At 39.4% G+C, this 18,004-nt stretch overlaps 1 protein-coding gene across 1 annotated transcript; it reads right to left on the bottom strand.

The window, feature by feature from the left end:
- Positions 1-1,079: 1,079 nt before the first annotated feature.
- Positions 1,080-8,146, bottom strand: LOC124981001 (protein SLFN14-like). Its single transcript, XM_047547145.1, has 4 exons — positions 7,096-8,146; positions 5,573-5,701; positions 3,995-4,712; positions 1,080-1,920 (listed from the first exon to the last, which is right to left on the bottom strand). Exons 1-4 carry the CDS (start codon positions 8,144-8,146, stop codon positions 1,080-1,082), a joined length of 2,739 nt encoding a protein of 912 aa, XP_047403101.1.
- Between the last annotated feature and the right edge of the window lie 9,858 nt (positions 8,147-18,004).

Genomic DNA, 18,004 nt, shown 5'->3' with positions numbered 1-18,004 from the left:
GCAGACAATATTGAACAATTAATCGTCCTTGGCATTCTAAATTTGCTTTAGCTTATATGCCTGACCTGCATGGTCCTTGTGCTGAAAATATCTTTATTTTAGAAATTATTGCAATATAATGATAGATATTTCAATGGTCTGATATAGCCTGAATACTCCTTACATTTGAGTCAGATTACCAGCGCCCCTTATTGCAAGGTTCTGCTCATATAATTTGACTTTCTATGCTATTGTTGAATGCACAGATTAGCAAAAGCCTTTGACCCCCTTGTTACTGCAATTCTCAATGTGAATTTAACAAAGTGGCATTTTGATTCATGTGTTGGTCTTGGTTAGCATGAAGCCATCCCCAAGAGACTGATCTGGATTTGGTGCAAAGGGGAAATCAAGTTTTGAACCTGTAAAGCTTGAAATCTATAAACATAGGAGACACTAGCCCAGGTACCAGCACCCTTGAGACACCTAGTCAAAGTAATTGGTCTAGAAGACACCCTACCACCACACACAAAATAGGCCAGTGAGGTGCATTAGGACACTGGGAGGTGGAAGTGTAGTCAAGGGCCTGGTTAGGAGAGTCAGTCAGGGCACATCATGGAAAGCCTGGAGAACTGGTTTGGCGTGAAGACTGCGGGGACTCGCTGGAGGTGTGTTAGCAAAGGATGTCATAAAAGCAGTTCTCCCTTTGAGGATAACACTTGAACAACAGAACAAAAGCTGGATTGAGTTAGGAAAACTTGGAGACAGGGGACCGATTCTAAGTTTGCTATAACTGTACAGGGAGGAGAAGTGAACTAGGAAAAAGGCAGTGCCACTGCAAGCAAGGATCAGCCCTGGGCTGGGGACATAGCTCAGGTGGTAGAGTGCTTGCCTTGCAAGCACAAGGCCCTGGGTTCAATCTCCAGCACTGCCAAAAAAAAAAAAAAAAAAAAAGGATCAGCCCCAAGAGACATTTCTGTGGCTCCCCACCATACTGATGTGCCTTGGTTTCCTTACTTATAATATTAAAAAGGAGCAGCTGCCCTCTGTTCAGGAGGAAAACTCTGTTTTTTTCTGGATTCCTGTGTTATTTATAATAATTTTCAAAAGGCTGCCCTCTTTTCATAAAGGAGATAGAGGTGTTTAATGGCTCTTGAGGCAAAACAGAGCTTATGAAATTCCTCTGACTGGGAACATTCTGGACTAAGACTAAGCCCAAACACAATATTCCTCTCCAGTCCTGAAAAGTGCTGAATACTGTCTAAAACAATATCATTATCCCCAACACCAGTGGCCCGGCTAAACACAACTTCTGTTGTCCCATGGTCCTTAATTAATTCCATTGCTTTAAGCAGTGCAAGCTTATAGCGTTCTCTGTCCTCTCCTCTCTTACACAGAACTGCTACATCTTTGGGCAGATAGCCACATTGGAAGAGGCTATGACATCTTTCTACCACATAGTTCGCTATTTGTTCTATCGTTAGGTTAGTCTTGGTCTCACACACCCCAGGCAGAGCTTGGGCACACATTGCTTCCTCATAGGAAGCTTCTTGGAATAATGCCAACATGTCTGGAGATATGCTGGAGGGAGGTTTTGCTTTGATCATCTTCATTTCTTCTTTCATGACCTTTGCTATTTCCAGAGCACAATAGATCCCATTGGTGATTGTTTTCCGAGGAAACTGAGCAGAAGGAGCGGGGAGACCATTGGCATCTGCATGATGGACTTGGAAAGGGTCCAGAAAAATCCAGAGGATCCCATGGTGAAGGTCTTCACTTCCAAACCCCTTCACCTTGGGGTGGGTGATACTCTTAGCCTTCCTGTACCAATCTCCATATTTACTGCAGAAATTCTCAGTCTCATCCATTACTATGTGTTTAATCTTTGGGAACTCCCCTTGCATGAAGGTTTTCCGGGTCACAGCATGGTAGGTAGTTTGTTGGCTGTAAGGATGGAAAAGAAAACAGGGTTTCAGACATATAAACCAAAGGAACACTAGTATTCATTACTCTCTGGATTGGAATCAGGCCAATTCTCTGCAAATTGGTTCATCAATTCAATAGTGTTGTGAATAGTGCAAAACTGCTCTACTTAAAAGCTACCTGATAGATAGAATGCAGAATTTTATACCCTCTTCTTTGGGGTTATCTAGTTAAATCTGCATGCGAAATTTTCATTCTTTTAAAATAGGTAGATTTTATTCTTTCTATTAGCAGTCCATTCTACTGCTTGACAATCTTTGAAGATGAGATCTGTATAGCTAAAGGAAATCCCCAAAGTAATTTATAGTTGTTACTACCATTTCTTTGCTTTCTGTCCCTTTTAGGGCTGGAGAATAGTCTCCTAGAGGTACATCATCATCTTTACAAGCACAAAAGTTACACATTAATCAAATTCCTCTAAAGCAAATTCTATTTCTTCACTTACTCATAGAACAAAATGGAAACTTCTTTAGGTTTGGGAAGCTTTTTCTCTCAATTGAATATTCCTTTATGTTGTAGCATATATATGTATATGTGTAATTATATATATGTGTGTGTGTATATACACACACACACAAATAACTTCCCCCCTTATCAAATTTGGTTATTTCTTGCCTTCTCTAATTTTAATCTAAGTAACAGTACACATTCCTACAGATTCCCTAATTTTGCTTAATGCAGTCCCTGGGGCTTTATTCCCTATGCCTTGATTCATAACTATGTTCTTCTCTTCCAGTTTGAACTCTGTGAGCTCTTGAAGAAAAACAGTGATATTTAGCCATCTCTGCATCTTCCTCTGTATTTGTTCAACCCACCTTTTTTTTTTTAAATATTTTTTTAGTTGCAGATGGACACAATTCCTTTTTTTTATTTATTTATTTTTATGCAGTGCTGAGCATTGAATCCAGTGCCTCACATGTGCCAGGTGAAGGCTCTACCACTGAGCTACAACCCTAGCCCTAGCCCTGAATTAGCCTTTTGACAGGGATCTTTTTTAAACTCAGTCATAAAGCTTAGTAAAGAATACAGTCCTTAGCAGCGTTCACCGGATCCTTCATAATCAGGCATCTGCCTCCCTTCCCACATCATCACCTATCATATAACACTGTTCCACTGCTTCAGCCAGACCTTCCATTCTGAATCTCTGTGTCTTCATGCCTTTGAACTTGTTGTGCCCTTTGTCTGGAAAACCCTTTCTGTTTTATTTATTTCTCCGACTGGTTTATTAAGAGTGTGCCCCTTCCAAAAAAAAAAGTGTGCCCAATGGGTCTCCTTCACCAGAGTATTTGCCAATATACCTACTGTCTAAGTTAAAATAAGCGTATCTTTTCTTACACTTATCACACAACACTTATATTGTTTCTTTTTAAGGACAAGGTCTTTACTAGATTTTCTTCTCTACCACTAAATGTTGCAGTGTCTAACATATAAATGGTGCTCAAAAATATTTTTTTCAAAAAGATTTCTTGAATATAGTAAACCAAACCAATAATCAAAATGAATTTGTCCTCATTGACTGAATTGTAAAACCAATTTATATCATTGAATTGGAAACTAGAAATTTAAATTAGAATTAATTTTGCATGTTTTCTAAAATTATTGATGCATAGCAAGACAAACAAATGAAAATATTTAATTTAAAAAAAGGCAAATTGTATTTATATTTGAGTTCCTGCTAGGCACAGTGACTCACCTTATGACTAAAATATTATCAAGCAATATATTTCTAGAAAGATAAATTAATTTCTACTTTTCTTAGATTTCATTGTGGATTAAAACCACAATCTGGGGCTTTGTAAATTTAAAGTTATACATATTTGGCTTATTTATAATATGCTTAAATTTGAACTTTATGAATTACCCATTTACAACTCAACGACCTGATCATTTGGAAATACGTAATTGGTTTGGACTCAAACTTCTGCAGGAAAGAGGCATCGTAAAATCTTCAACTGAAAACACAAATTACTTTTGTGGCACTGTTGAAAAGACTGAATAAATCATTTTTTAAAAGTTTAGTTTATAAAATTCTTACATCACAAAATCCCTTAGGGTGTCACTTTCACAAACATAGAGGATCTCTTTTGGCTTGCAGTGGAACAAGTTCTTAATTTTCTCCATGATCTTCATGGCTAGGGCTGTCTTCCTGGTTCCTGGAAGGCAGTGGATGAACAATTCCCGAGTTTCCTGAAGGTTCTTGGAAAGCAACTTGCTCTGCTCCTCTACAAGCAGGTTGAAAAACTCACAGCCCAGCTGGTCACTCAGAAGAGACCTAGAGCACAGTGAGATGACCACAAGGGCCTGCAGCAAATTCTCCATTTCATCTGCACTGGAGAGTCTGTAGGATTGGGGGTAGTGCACAAGGAATTCACCAGGTCTACACTGTCTGCTGGCCAAGTGAATAAGCCTTGGAATGATGCACATTTTCCCTGTGTAGCCACCAATAGTTTGCAGTTTCTGCTTTAACTGATGAGCTGTGTTTCGGGCATATTCGAACCCTCCAATCCAATTGGACTCTATAAGCACTGTATAGAGCACCAGGGGGCTGTTAATTGCTATCAGGAGAGCATCACACAGGACATTCTGCTCTTTGCTTAAGCCAACGTCACCAGCCCAGCTTCTAGAAAATATCACAATCCCCTGGGAGCAAGGACATAGCTGTATCTTTATTAATTCCTCCAGTCCATTATGATCTGAGAACAACTTCTTACACAGGGATTCTGGTTTAAATTGTATCACTTCTTCTTGTGTCACTGAAAATTCAAGGAATAGGAGTAAGTTACCAAAACTTGGAAAAGCATAACCAAGTATTCCCACAACATGGTAGAGAGGGATGACTGTGGCCATGGGTTTCCTAGTTGCAAAGAGAACATCCCCTCTTCACAACCCAGAGCTGCAATCAGAAGTTCTCATTGCTGGCAGCTCTGGCACGAGGGAAAGCTCTCGGGAGGGATTTGGTCCGAGCAGCCTCCTAGCTTCCTTTCCTTAGGCCTGGATGGTCTGTGACTGCCAAGAAGGTGCTCCTTCCTGTTAAGAACTTTTAATGAACCTGACGCTTTTGGGAAACTAAGAGCTTTCTTTTAGAACAGTGCTTCTTAACCAGAGGCAACTTTGCCCCTGCAACTATTGACAATGTCTAGAGAATGTTTGATTGTTACAACTAAAGGGATGCTACTTGGATCTACTCGGTAGAGGCCAGGAACGCTGTTAAACATCTGACAATGCACAATGCACCCTCTCACCCCCCAACAAAGAATTATGTGACCCAAATGTCAATAGTGCTGAGGTTGAGAAGGAATTCAGGTGATCCCATATATACATATATGCATGTGTATGAGCATATATATGTACACACACACACATACATATATATGTATGTATGTATATTTCAGGACCAGTATGTCTGTTTAATCTTATATTTGACTTTCTGTAAGAAGAAAGATTTGGACCAATTACTACTGATTCCTCTCAACCTTTATTTCCCCCAGTGCTGGGTATTGAATCCAGGGTCTTGCACATTTTAGGCAAGCACTCTACCACTGAGTTCACCCCTAGATCCCAAATTAATCTTACAAAACAAATAGTCCCCTCAGCTGAAATTAAGAGGGAATACCTGGAAACAAATGCTGTTGCAGAGCCCCCTTAAATTCCATGACTTTTATGAGATACGCTGGGCTTCTCAGTGCAGTTGAAGCTGATGAAATCAGGTGAGCACTGTAGTCGGTGGCCAAACTGGGAGGAGCTAAACAATTACATGGAAAGTTGTTTCAGACAAAAATAAAGATCAGAAGTAAAATAACTTTTATACCGCTCTTCCTGTCAGACACATGTGTTGTGTATGGTGCCTGAATTGCTATCACTCTTACTATGCTTCAACCAGCCTGCATGTCAGAAATGGAAGTTTGGGAACAGCTGCAGGGGTCATACATAACTTAACTCACTGTGTGATTCATCTTAGGCAAGTCATTTCACTTCTCTCTGACACCAGAGGCAGGTGGTGATCCTTAAGTGTCCTTCTAACTTTAATGTGATCCCTAAGTGCCCTTCTAACTTTAATGTTCTGATTCCAGGTCAACTCTGAGAAGAAAGGTTATCTAGTGGGGGTCAGCAAAGGTTAAGTACAGGCTGATTTTAGTTGTTTAAGTCTCTAATTTGGTGCTTGTGTGGGTGGGGAGGAAGGTAAATCAAACAAATTTAAATTTTGGAAGAGAAAAAGGATAATCCAATAAAATTCTCTAATCACTAGAGTCTTGATCTGATGATCTCAGTTTCTTTAATCAAATTTGGGACATACCAAGGTGATAAGCTTAGTTTAGTCTATAAATTCTTTATGGGTTGATTAGGAATCACCAAGGCTGCAAGAGAACAAAACACTAGGGGTTCTCCTCCTCCACTGCCAACCCCTGTCCTAGGATCATTGTTTTCCCACTTGGTGATGCCACAAACCCAATGGTTTAAGGTATTATAGCTCCCAGGGGTACTGAAACAGTTCATATTTGTCAAAATATGTTTCCCTTGAAAGTCTTAGTGCAGAGTCATTCTTAAAGAGTATTTCTCTTAAGATCATCTGTAGAGCGAGACTATTTCCATTTACAGTAGGAAAAGCAGCCTGCAAAACTTTTTCAACAAGACTTCATTAGTGCATATGAGGAAATTTACTAATCCGTGATTGATGGCATACTATAACTTTCTCCAAACAGACTGAAAACCAAGTATTTCTTAACCTCAAAGTGTTCAGATTCTGAGACGTTAGAACTAAAAATGTTAGAAAAAAGACACCGCCAGGCACAGTGGGCGCAGGCCTGTAATCCCAGCAGCTCAGGAGGCTGAGACAGGAGGACTGTGAGTTCAAAGCTAAATTCAGCAATGGTGAGGCACTAAGCAACTCAGTGAGACCCTGTCTCTAAATAAAATACAAATAGGACTGGGGATGTGGCTCAGTGGTTGAGTGCTCCTGAGTTCAATCCCCAGTACCGAAATAAATAAATAAATAAATAAATACCATGTCAGAACTTTTCTAAGCAAAAAGCAAATTTCTGTTTTAAACTAAAGTATATGACCAATTACCCACAAAAGGTAGAGAAGGAACCTCCTCCCTTCCTCCCTCCCTAGACAGTGACTCGCCTCCCTCTTTACCTGACTGAATATCCAGCATCATGATCACCCATTGCTCAGCCGTCAACCTTGTGACAGAACCGTCCCTCATGATCCAGGAATCTGGGGCCTCTGCGAACACTACACAACAGAAGGGCTCTACTTCAATCACACAGACATAACCATACAGGGTATCTTTTTGGTACACATTCAAGATTTTGGTAGTAAAATTCACCTTGGGCTTCTCACAACAGAAGTGGAACGTAGGCAATTTTTCTATGCAGTTTTCTATTTCTTTTTTTAGTAACTCAGGGTTCACTTTTTCTCTCCTACATCCAAACACTTCTTTGCTCTTATCATCAACCCCAATAATTAGGTATCCCCCTTGAGTGTTGGCAAATGCAGAGACGTAATGAGGCAGCATCTCTTTAACCCGAGGTACAACCTTTTTGGTGGTGAACCTTTTAAACTCGACATGTGTTGACTCCGTAAAGTTGAGCTTCTCCTTATATGTGAGTTTATCCCTGTTAAAAAATTCCAAGGCGGACATCTTCATGTCTTCTTCTTCCTGAACGTATCTGTTGAAAACTTTCTGAGAATGCAGCTTTGGTCTAGCTCTTGGAGCTCTAGATGATTTCTCTTTGAGAAGCTCCAGGGCACTGCTGGCACTCAAGTTGATGGCAGAAGTCACGTCTCTCTGATATAAATTGGAGCGCAAGCTGCAAATCCTCAGTGGGAGGCTGCAAACATTTGGGCTCCATGATTTCACAAAAATCAGGAGATTGTGCCCGTACTGCATGTAGTCAAGGTATTTCTGTGAACCTGAAGGAAGGAGCTTTTGGAATGAAGTTTCCAAATCCTGTCCCAACCCATGACATTGGTAACTGTAGGTTTTATCATCAATCTCTGCTTTGATCACACCCCCTCCAGAATTTAGCAGTGCACAGATAGCCTGGATGATATTTGAATTCTCGATTCTTTTCAAAGAGCTATTGGTCATCACTTTCCTGTTCTCTTCTCCAAAAGTCACTTTGCCCACTTTTATGATGAGCTCAGCATAGGGCATTTCTACATCGGTCTTGAGACTTTCCATCTCAGGAGTCTCTCTTCACTGAACAATAAGAGAAAGGGGTTCCTATAAATAATCAGAACAGAAACGTGTTTTCTATGTTAATGAGAATTCCAGAGACGACAATATTTTCTTCAGAGCTATAAATTATTGGAGATACATTTTAACATTACAAAAATCTTTGATATTACTGTTTTCTAACAACTTTACCAAATATCCCTTAGCCTTTCTAGCATGAATAGAATAAATAACAGTGAATTCTTAATATTTTGCTGTAATGGAAAAATTATATTGCTGAAATTTTCAGCCAATTCCCACTTAAAATCAGGAAGCATCAACACTAGGCCTAGATACAAAGGGCACAGTTTGGCATAGGAGCCAAAATATGTTATTAGAAAATATGCAGAAATTAAAATCAGATGGTCCTAATCATAATCCAAAGGGAAAATAAAGGAAGGCAGTAGAGAACCAAGGGGCTGTCGTTTTAGTAAGCATATATGCTACAGAAGATCTTGTTATAAAAACAAACATAACATTTGATATTGTTATGGGTTATTTTATACATTTTTAAAAACCTTATTTTACTCTTGAAAGAATGTCAGTCAATACCAAATGCAGAAATCTTTTAAGCTTTTTACACATTCTTCTAAATTATAAAAATGAATTTCTTCATAGATAGTGTGATGTAGGAGCAGGGATTTTCCTTCTAATAGTGCTGCCCTGCGCTATGGGAACCTCCAAGACTTGGAAAAAAATGTGAGCCTTCAGGGCCTGCTCATTAAACTGTGGTCAGCCCTCCTTTTGTCTCATAAACCAGAGAAACAGTCATGTGAATTGAAATTAGATTTCTGAAGCAAATATTTCAGAAAGGACCCTTTACTTCTGAATAATTTCACAACAAAATATTTACTAACTCAAACCACAGGTCTTCCTCCAGGAGAAAAGTACCTATCTCTTCTGTGTGATGTTTGCAAAACAACATTATGAATGTTGTTGGTACTAAGAGAGAAAAATCAGGCATCCAGCAGGATGTGTACCCTCCTCTGATATTAGTTTCCTCCTGGTTCCCTTTTCATCTCCTTCATGCAAAACCAGAATCAACTTGAGGAACTGCTTTTTAATCTGTGAACTCTCCCATAAGCACCTGCAAATGTGGTATTTTATGATTCCTTAGGGAAATTTCTCATAACATTCTATTTGTGTCATAGAATCACAACAGTGTTGGAAGGGCTTTCAAGATCTTCCAGTCTGACTATCCATCTGATTCTTAAATTCCTTCAGTAACATTCCCAACTCCCAACAAATGCAAGCCAACAGCTGTTTGAATACCTCCAAGGACTAGAAATGCATTATGTTTCAAAGTAGTTCACTCTATTTTCTGACAGCTCTGTTAGACATAGCTTCCTCATTTTCAGCTGCAATTTCTCTCCCCATAACTTTCACTGCTGGGACCCATAGCCCAAGTCTCACTGATTTTGAACCAGCACACTCTTTAATTTCACAACTTCCAGTCTCATTGATGTTACTTGGAAGCTGATAACAACCAGGAAATGTTAGTTTTCTGAGATTCTAGATCCATTTGAATATCTTTCCACACTTCCTAGAATTTCTCATTCATTTTCCTTTACAAGTTTCTCCTTAGTTACTATTATACTAAGCCCTTCATCCTCTCAGACATAAACTGCACCTAAAATAAATGAGATTTTAAAAACCATTTTTTTTTTTTTTTTTTTTTTTTTTTACCTGATGCTCCTCTGTTTCCTGCTGATGCTTCAGTTCCACATCTGGCTGCAGTCTGAGTGTTTGCCTTCTGCCACAGTTGCTGTTGCCCTGTGATATCAGCCTGGGAGGAGCAGGAACTCTGCCAGACTCCCCCAGTTGTCATAACGTTGACCCACTGAGGAAGACCGATAAGGACTCAAGAAGAGCTTATGTTAGGGCAGATTAGCAGGCCAGGGGCTGACCTCAGGGAGTGAATCAGGTCCTTGCCATAGGGAAAATTCAGGGGTTTTCAAGTAAGCAGCCAAAGTTGAATTAAAACCTCTAAGTGAATAAGCATCAGTTCCACACATCAGCAAGCACCTTCTGCCCTGGTTAATTTTGTTGCCAAGCTCTACATTCATTTTAAATTAGGCTGCTCTGTACATATTCATTGTGAGCAATATTAACTTACTTCATTACTTTCCAAATTTGATATTTTATTCTACTTACTTCTCTTTCTCCTATTCTTCCTCTTTGATAGGCATAAACCCAGTCTAGTTAAATGCACACAGATGAGGAGGCGACTGTCCCTGGCTTGAAGGATTATAGGTAGTTTTTCATTTAATTTCTCTTTTTTCCCTTTTTATTTTCAATTATACTATTATTGGTATCAGATCTGCTATTTTGCTGCCGCCATTATTCTGCCTCCCCGACACCTCCTCTCCTCTCCTCTCCTCTCCTCTCCTCTCCTCTCCTCTCCTCTCCTCTCCTCTCCTCTGCCTGTCCACTTAATAAAATCTCTTGCATGAGTTCCTGCATCCAGAGTGGTTTCTGGGTGCTTTCAACTATAATTTTTAAAATGGTTCACAATAAGCATGAATCATTTTTCAATTTTTAAAAAATTTGTTCTAATTAGTTGTACATGACAGTAGAATGCATTTATACCTTTGATAAATCATACATAAATGGAGTCTAATTTCTCATTTTTCTGATTGTACATATTGTAGGATCATATAGGTCATGCAGTCATATATGTACATGAGGTAATGATGTCTGTTTCACTCTACTAGCTTTCCTACCCCAAACCCCTCCCCTCCCTTCACTCCCCTCTACCTAATATAAAGTAACTATTCTTCCCTAGCCCTACACCTCCCCCCCTTATTGTGAATTAGCATCTGCCTATCAGAGAAAACATTTGACCTTTGGTTTGGGGGTTTGGCTTATTTTGCTTACCATGATATTCTCCAACTCCATCCATTTACCAGCAAATACCATAATTTCAGTCTTCCTTAAAACTGAGTAATATTCCACATATATATATATATTTATATATATATTCCATATATATATTCCATATATATTTATATGGAATATAATATATTATATATTATATATTATATGGAATATATTATATTATATATATATATAAAATCACATTTTCTTATTCATTCAACTGTTGAAGGGCACCTAGGTTGGTTCTATAGTTTAGCTATTGTGAATTGAGCTGCTATAAACATTGATGTGACTGTGCCACTGTAGTATGCTGATTTCATTTTATTTATTTTTTATGTTTTAGTTGTGGATGGATACCTTTGTTTTATTTATTTATTTTTATGTGATACTGAGGATTGAACCCAGTGCCTCGTACATGCTAGGCAAGCGCTCTACCACTGAGTCACAACCCCAGCCCACTGATTTTAAGTCCTTTAGGTATAAATCAAGGAGTGGGATAACTGGGTCATATGGTGGTTCCATTTCAAGTTTTCTGAGGAATGTCCATACTGCTTTCCATAATGGTTACACCATTTTGCATTTCTGCCAGCAATATATGCTTGTATTAAGAATACAAGCAACATTTATTGTTGCTTGTATTCTTAATAATTGCCATTCTGATTAGAGTGAGATGAAATCTTAGAGTAGTTTTTATTTGCATTTCTCTAATTGCTAGAGATGTTGAACATTTTTTCATATATTTGTTGATCGATTATATATCTTCTGTGAAGTGTCTGTTCAGTTCCTTAGCCCATTTATTGATTGGGTTGTTTGTTTTTATAATTGAAAAATTAAACAATTGAGAATCAGGCATTTCATTTGGGGATGTTGATTGAACTGTTTCAATCTTCTTGTAGTAGACCAAATAATGGTCTCCCATTATTGGTGTTGCTATGCACTGGTAAATGTTACCTTATAAGGAAAGATGGTCTTGGCAGATGTGATTAAGGATCTTGAGATGGAGAAATGGGGATTATCCTGGATTACTTGGTGGATCCTAAATACTGTCATAAGTGTCCTCATAAAAGAGAGATGGAGAGTTAATATACACAAGACAGGAACAGGCAATGTGATCACAGAGACAAAGTTGGAAGTGATACAACCACAAGCAAGGGAATGCTGGCAGTCGATGGAAACAGGAAGAAAGTAGGAATGGAGTCTCCTATAGCACTTTTAGAGACACCTTGATTTCAGCCTAGTTAAACTGATCTGGAAAGACCTATAAATTTTTTTTTATTTTATTTTTTTAAGCCACTAAGTTCATGGTTATTTGTTATGGCATCCATAGGAAACTAATACACTTTTCTCTCTGTAAATCAAACCAGCCAAACAATTCTATTTTTCTGCTTGAATTTGTTTACAATGAAGTGACACTCTTAAATAGGTCTCTGGACATGCTTATTTTATTTTATCTTATCCTTTTGTTAACCTGAGGTTAGTACCCCTATGAAGCTCTGCTTTGCTGGCACACCTCTTTGCACATGTTTGACAGAATGGAGTTTCCAGGATAGGAGGCAGAATGGATACCATGACATGATCAGAAAAGAAACACAATAAGTTCCTACAGCTTGCTCTCAGTTTCAACTTTAACTTCTTTTCACTCATGCCACTTCTGAATCCAGTTTCACTTTTGGTCCTACCACCTATTTTAATTCTCAGTCTTACTCCTGCACTGAAATCCCTCTGCAATTATTTACTTTTAGAAGAGTAAAAATGATTACCATTTGCTAGAAATGTGCTTCCTAGATGCAAGGGACCTTGCTGAGAGCTGTACACACTGCATGGAAACCGAGATTACATGGCCAGCAAATGGAAGCGCTGGACTTCAAAACCAAATTGAATTCAAATGACCTTACTCTGGGGCTGGAGATACAGCTCAGTTGGTAGAGTGCTTGCTTACTTTGCATGCACAAGGCTCTGGGTTCAATCCCCAGCACCACAAAAAAACAAAACAACAACAAATGAACTTACTCCTCTTGCAGGCTTTCAGGTGTGGGCTTCTGGGTTGCTTGGCAGCTTTCAAAATCAGTAGTTTCCCTTCCCTTTTCCTTCTCAGTCAAGGAGGAACGTCAAAACTATGAACTGAATTGTTGCTCCTTCCTTTCTCTCCTGCCGTGTAGTGTGGGGGATCAAATCAGCCAAATGGGGCATAATGTGGACAATGAGCAAAATGGATTTCTTTTCACTCTTCTAAGCTCCTTAGGTAAGTCCCCTGGATATGAATAGTTAGACTGTCAGGCCGGAAGCACCTCACATCTCGACTTTGATCTCTCTAAAGCAAATGTTCCTGATATAAAACTACTTGAAATCAGTAGCTTTGAGAGTGCTTCCCCACCCACCCCTTGGTCTTGGGAAAATCATCTAGCATGCTGTATCATCAAATTGACTAAAAACAAGAATCCCTAATTTGTTTAAGATGTGTTAATTCACTAGTTATTTCGGTTTATCAGCAATGATTATTATGCATAGCCTGCATGTTCATCAAAGAGAAGTTGTCAAGTACCTGCTGAAGAGGGAGGGTTGGTCTCCTGATGGCCAGGTGCCTCCATCTCACCCTCAATTCTTTCAGAGTGATGACTAGAAGACTGTAGAGAGAAGAGTGACCAAGAACAATAGTCCTGGCTCCACAATGCCACCACCTGACTCTGGGTTAGAAAACTTCCATTTATTTTTTCATCTTGTCAGCTACTTTGAGATACATAGGGTGTTCAAATCCTAGTCCTCCTACATTCTAGCTATTAGACCTGCATTAAACTAATCTAAGCCTCAGGGCCTTTCCGTGTAAATTGGAGATAATAATAGTGCCTCTGCACAAAGTACATGTGAGAATAATGTGATACAACACACACAAAGAGCCAGGTGTGGTGTCAGGCATATAATGTCAGCTTTTCATTCAGGAATCAATTATTGAGGGGCTGGGTTTGTGGTTCAGTGGTAGAGTATCATCGCCCACCGCCCTCGGGGACAATGACAACGTGTACGCTTCTTTTTCACAGGAACAAAAAGACCAAAGACCTTTATTAGAGGAAGTGTCTGGGTTATATAGCAAGCATAAGCCAATCAGTCAGTCTGAGATATCAGCCTATCAAGGGTCAGTCACTAGGCAGTTACAAAGATCGCCTCACACACAGCAGCCAATCACAGTTACTTCCTGAAACTTGTTTAAGAGTGCAGATGTGTCTGGCAAGCTGCCAGGCGCCATCTGAGAAATCAGGCCAGGGTGCCGCTCTGGGGCCCTCAGAGCCCACCCCTGACATCTCCCCCTTATTCTTTAAATAAAGAAAAGATGACTTGGGACCATGCCTGTCTTAGGTTGTCCATGGCAAATTACATCCTTACCCGTCATTGGAATTCTGACCTCCAGGTGTCAGAACCCTGTCTTAGGTTGGTATGCATTTCCACGGATCTTACCCGTCTTTGACTATTGGCCCAGCATGCCTAGCCATACTTGGGGGGATGTGCCTGTTTCAATGGCTGTCAACGCCTGTACTATAGCCCATCGATGATGTCGGGCATCTTGGCGAGCTCTGATTTGGCTGTGTATAACATAGGCTATCCCTAAGCAGATAATAATCAGAACAGCTACTGTTCCAGCCCACTGTTTTGTCAATCCCAGGGCTTTAGATAACAAAGAGAACATCTCAGATACCAATGTAACTTGAACCCTGGTGGCACTGACTCTGAGTATTTCAGCTCGTAACTGACTGGTTAAATTATCAAAGGTAGATGACCAATTACCAGTAAGGTAGACAGAGAGATTTTTAGATAACATAGCCACAGAGCTAAGGTTATTATAAGCAATAGGGGTGACACACACTGCTCTTAAAGGATAAACACATCCCAGTCCCAAAAGTTCTTGCAAGATATCCACTTGTTCTTGTAGTAAGTCCACTCTTTGATTTACAAGGAGTATGCCTGCCTTTAAATGGTTGTTTAGAGCTTCTTGAGTCTGTAAGGCTGTAGCTGTATTTTCAGCCAAGTGATTGACTGTTGTTGCTGTCTGTATGGTCATCGTCAATGCTGCTGCCGCTGCTACCGTGGCAACCACGGCCGCTGTGATGCCAAAATCTCTCCTATTTCTCGATAGCAATACTGGCAACTCTGCATCTGTAACAGAGACTGGAACAGGTAGGAAAGTAGGAACATGCATTATGACGGCCCGTGAAAACATTGAAGCATTCCAGCATTGAGATAGATAACATAGGTCTGTGGTACAATTGAGAACAGAAGAAGAAGAATTTGAAGAATTGGTTAACAAAAACATAAAAGGAGGGAACACACAAACTGGGGTAGGTGGAAAGGTACATAGTTGAACTGTTCCTCCTAAGAGACTAAAAAGAGGTTGTAAGTTAGTTCAAGGGGGGAAAGGCTACGAGCATCATGGTCATCCGGAGTATGTTCAGCATCTTCATTTTGTTGGTCTGAGTTACTTGTTGGTAGCGTTGGCACTGGTCGAGTTAGTCGCTCAGGAACCCAGATAGGCGATGTTTTGTCCTGTGGAAACACACAAACCGAGCCGCAGCTCCAGTAAAGCACCGGATCCGGGCCTTTCCATTGTCCAGTAAGAACATCCTTCCATTTTACCATCGCTTCATCACACAGTTTGTGATTACCACGTCTCTCAGCTGCAGAGCAACCTTTATTACCTAGAGTTAAAAAATTTAAAATACAGAGAGAAAGAGAGAGTTTGTCTTTGAGGGACCTGAAGGTCTCCCCTATTCCCCCTTTTTTGTTTATAAAGACTGTTTTTGAGGGTGAGATGTGCATGTTCAACAATACTTTGTCCTTGTGGGTTATAACGTATACCTGTGGTTAATGTAATATCAAACTTAGCTAAGAATTGATTAAAAGAGGTTGAAGTATAAGAAGGGCCATTGTCAGTTTTAAGTTGTTTAGGAAGTCCCCAGGCTGCGAAAGCCTGGAGACAGTGGGAAATGACATCTTTGACTTTTTCTCCGCTGTGTAGCGACGCAAAGATGATTCCTGAACATGTGTCTACAGATACATGTACATATTTTAAGGTTACCAAATTCAGAAATGTGAGTAACATCCATTTGCCATAGATGATTAGGTAACAGTCCTTTAGGATTAACTCCTATAGAAGGTGGATGATGGAGAACTGCACAGTTACCACAGGACTCGACAATTGTATGTGCAGCTTTAGTAATAGGAAACTTTAGTTTTAAAGTGGTAGAACTAACATGGAATTTTTGATGATATTTTTGAGCTGCCTCTAATGCAGAAAAGATGTGGAGATCTTTAGTTGCTATGTCTGCTAGACTATTTCCTAGAGTTAAAGGTCCAGGCAAATTAGTATGAGCTCTGATATGTTCAATAAAGAAAGGGTCATAAAGATCCCAAATCATTTGTTGTAAAGTCCGTAAAGGATGAGAAATGGCAGAGTTTGGGGCAATAAATCCTGTACATTCTAAATTATTGAGAGCTTGAACTACATACAAGCTATCTGAGTAGACATTGAATGGAATATTAGGGAACATCTTAAAAACTTGAAGAACAACTAATATTTCAGCTTGTTGAGCAGAAGAGCCAGGGAAAAGAAACGTCTGAACTTTACCCTGATAATAAATAGCTACAGTACCTGTTTTAGATCCATCAGTGAAAATCACAGGAGCCTTAGGGAGAGGTTGTTGTTTGGTGAGTCTTGGGAAAACTACAGGATTGTTGAGACAAAACTGTATATAAGGATGTTTAGGATAGTGAGTATCAAAATTAGCTTGAGTGGAGCATTTAACAATAGTCCAGGAATCTATGGAATTATATAACCAAGAAAGTTGAGACTTATCATAGAGAACAATAATAGTAGCTGGATGAATTCCAAATACTGTAATAGATGATTTGAGTGCCTTTAAAATTATTTGAGCTACTGTCTCTGGGTAAGACAAAAGTGTTTTATTGGGTGAGCAGGCCAAGTGAACCTAAAATAATGGACCATCCTGCCAAAAGACTCCAGTAGGTAATTTTTTGTTAGGAATAACAATGAACTATAATGATTTAGAGGTATCAATACGATCTACTTGGGCCTCATCTAATCTTTTTTGTATTAAATTTAATACTTGACACACTTCAGGCATTAGCACTCTGGGAGACGTAGGATGGGGGTCCCCTTGTAGGATATTAAAAAGAGGAAGTAGTTCTCCTGTGGAGAGCCTGAGATAGGGACGAATCCAATTTATATCCCCCAACAGTTTTTGAAAATCATTTAATGTTTTCAAATGGTCTACCCTGATGACAGTTTTTAGTGGCCTTACTATTGATTTGTTTAGTTGGGCTCCCAAAAATTCTTGTGTTGTACCCAATTGTACTTTTTCAGGGGCTATAACGAGTCCCCATGATTTAAATTAGCATAGATATTCTTTAATATGTCTTCTTCTGGATGGCATAGTAATATATCATCCATATAATGATAGATAATAAGCTTGGAGTACTTTTGTCAAATTGGCTTTAATGCCTGATCAACATAAATTTGACACATAGTGGGGCTATTGGCCATACCTTGTGACAAAACAACCCATTCATATCGTTGGTCAGGTTGTTGGTGATTTAGAGATGGGAGAGTGAAAGCGAATCTCTCACAATCCTAAGGATGTAGTGGAATAGAGAAAAAACAGTCTTTTATATCTATAATTATCATAGCCCAATCTTTTGGCAAAGCGGTAAGGACTGGAAGACCTAACTGAGTCGGTCCCATGGCTTGCGTAGTAGCATTAATAGCTCTTAAGTCATGAAGGAGCCTCCATTTTCCTGATTTCTTTTTAATGATAAAAATAGGGGTATTCCAAGGAGAAGTAGAGGTCTAATATGATTTGCATCTAACTGTTGTAGTACCAGTTCTTGGGCCGCCTTAAGTTTTTCTAATGTTAGGGGGTCACTGAGAGACCCACACTGGTG

The sequence above is a fragment of the Sciurus carolinensis genome, chromosome 3 (genome assembly GCF_902686445.1).
Source record: "Sciurus carolinensis chromosome 3, mSciCar1.2, whole genome shotgun sequence".
Taxonomy (NCBI): Eukaryota; Metazoa; Chordata; class Mammalia; order Rodentia; family Sciuridae; genus Sciurus; species Sciurus carolinensis.
Note: the sequence above shows the minus strand (reverse complement) of the source record. Positions and strands in the feature narration are given on the sequence as shown.

Coding starts and splice junctions, on each gene's coding strand:
- LOC124981001 (XM_047547145.1), bottom strand. CDS start 8,146: ATGGAAAGTCTCAAGACCGATGTAGAAATGCCCTATGCTGAGCTCATC. Junction 5,702..7,095: donor GATGCTGGATATTCAGTCAG/GTAAAGAGGGAG, acceptor GTAATTGTTTAG/CTCCTCCCAGTTTGGCCACC. Junction 1,921..3,994: donor ACCCTAAGGGATTTTGTGAT/GTAAGAATTTTA, acceptor CCATCCTTACAG/CCAACAAACTACCTACCATG.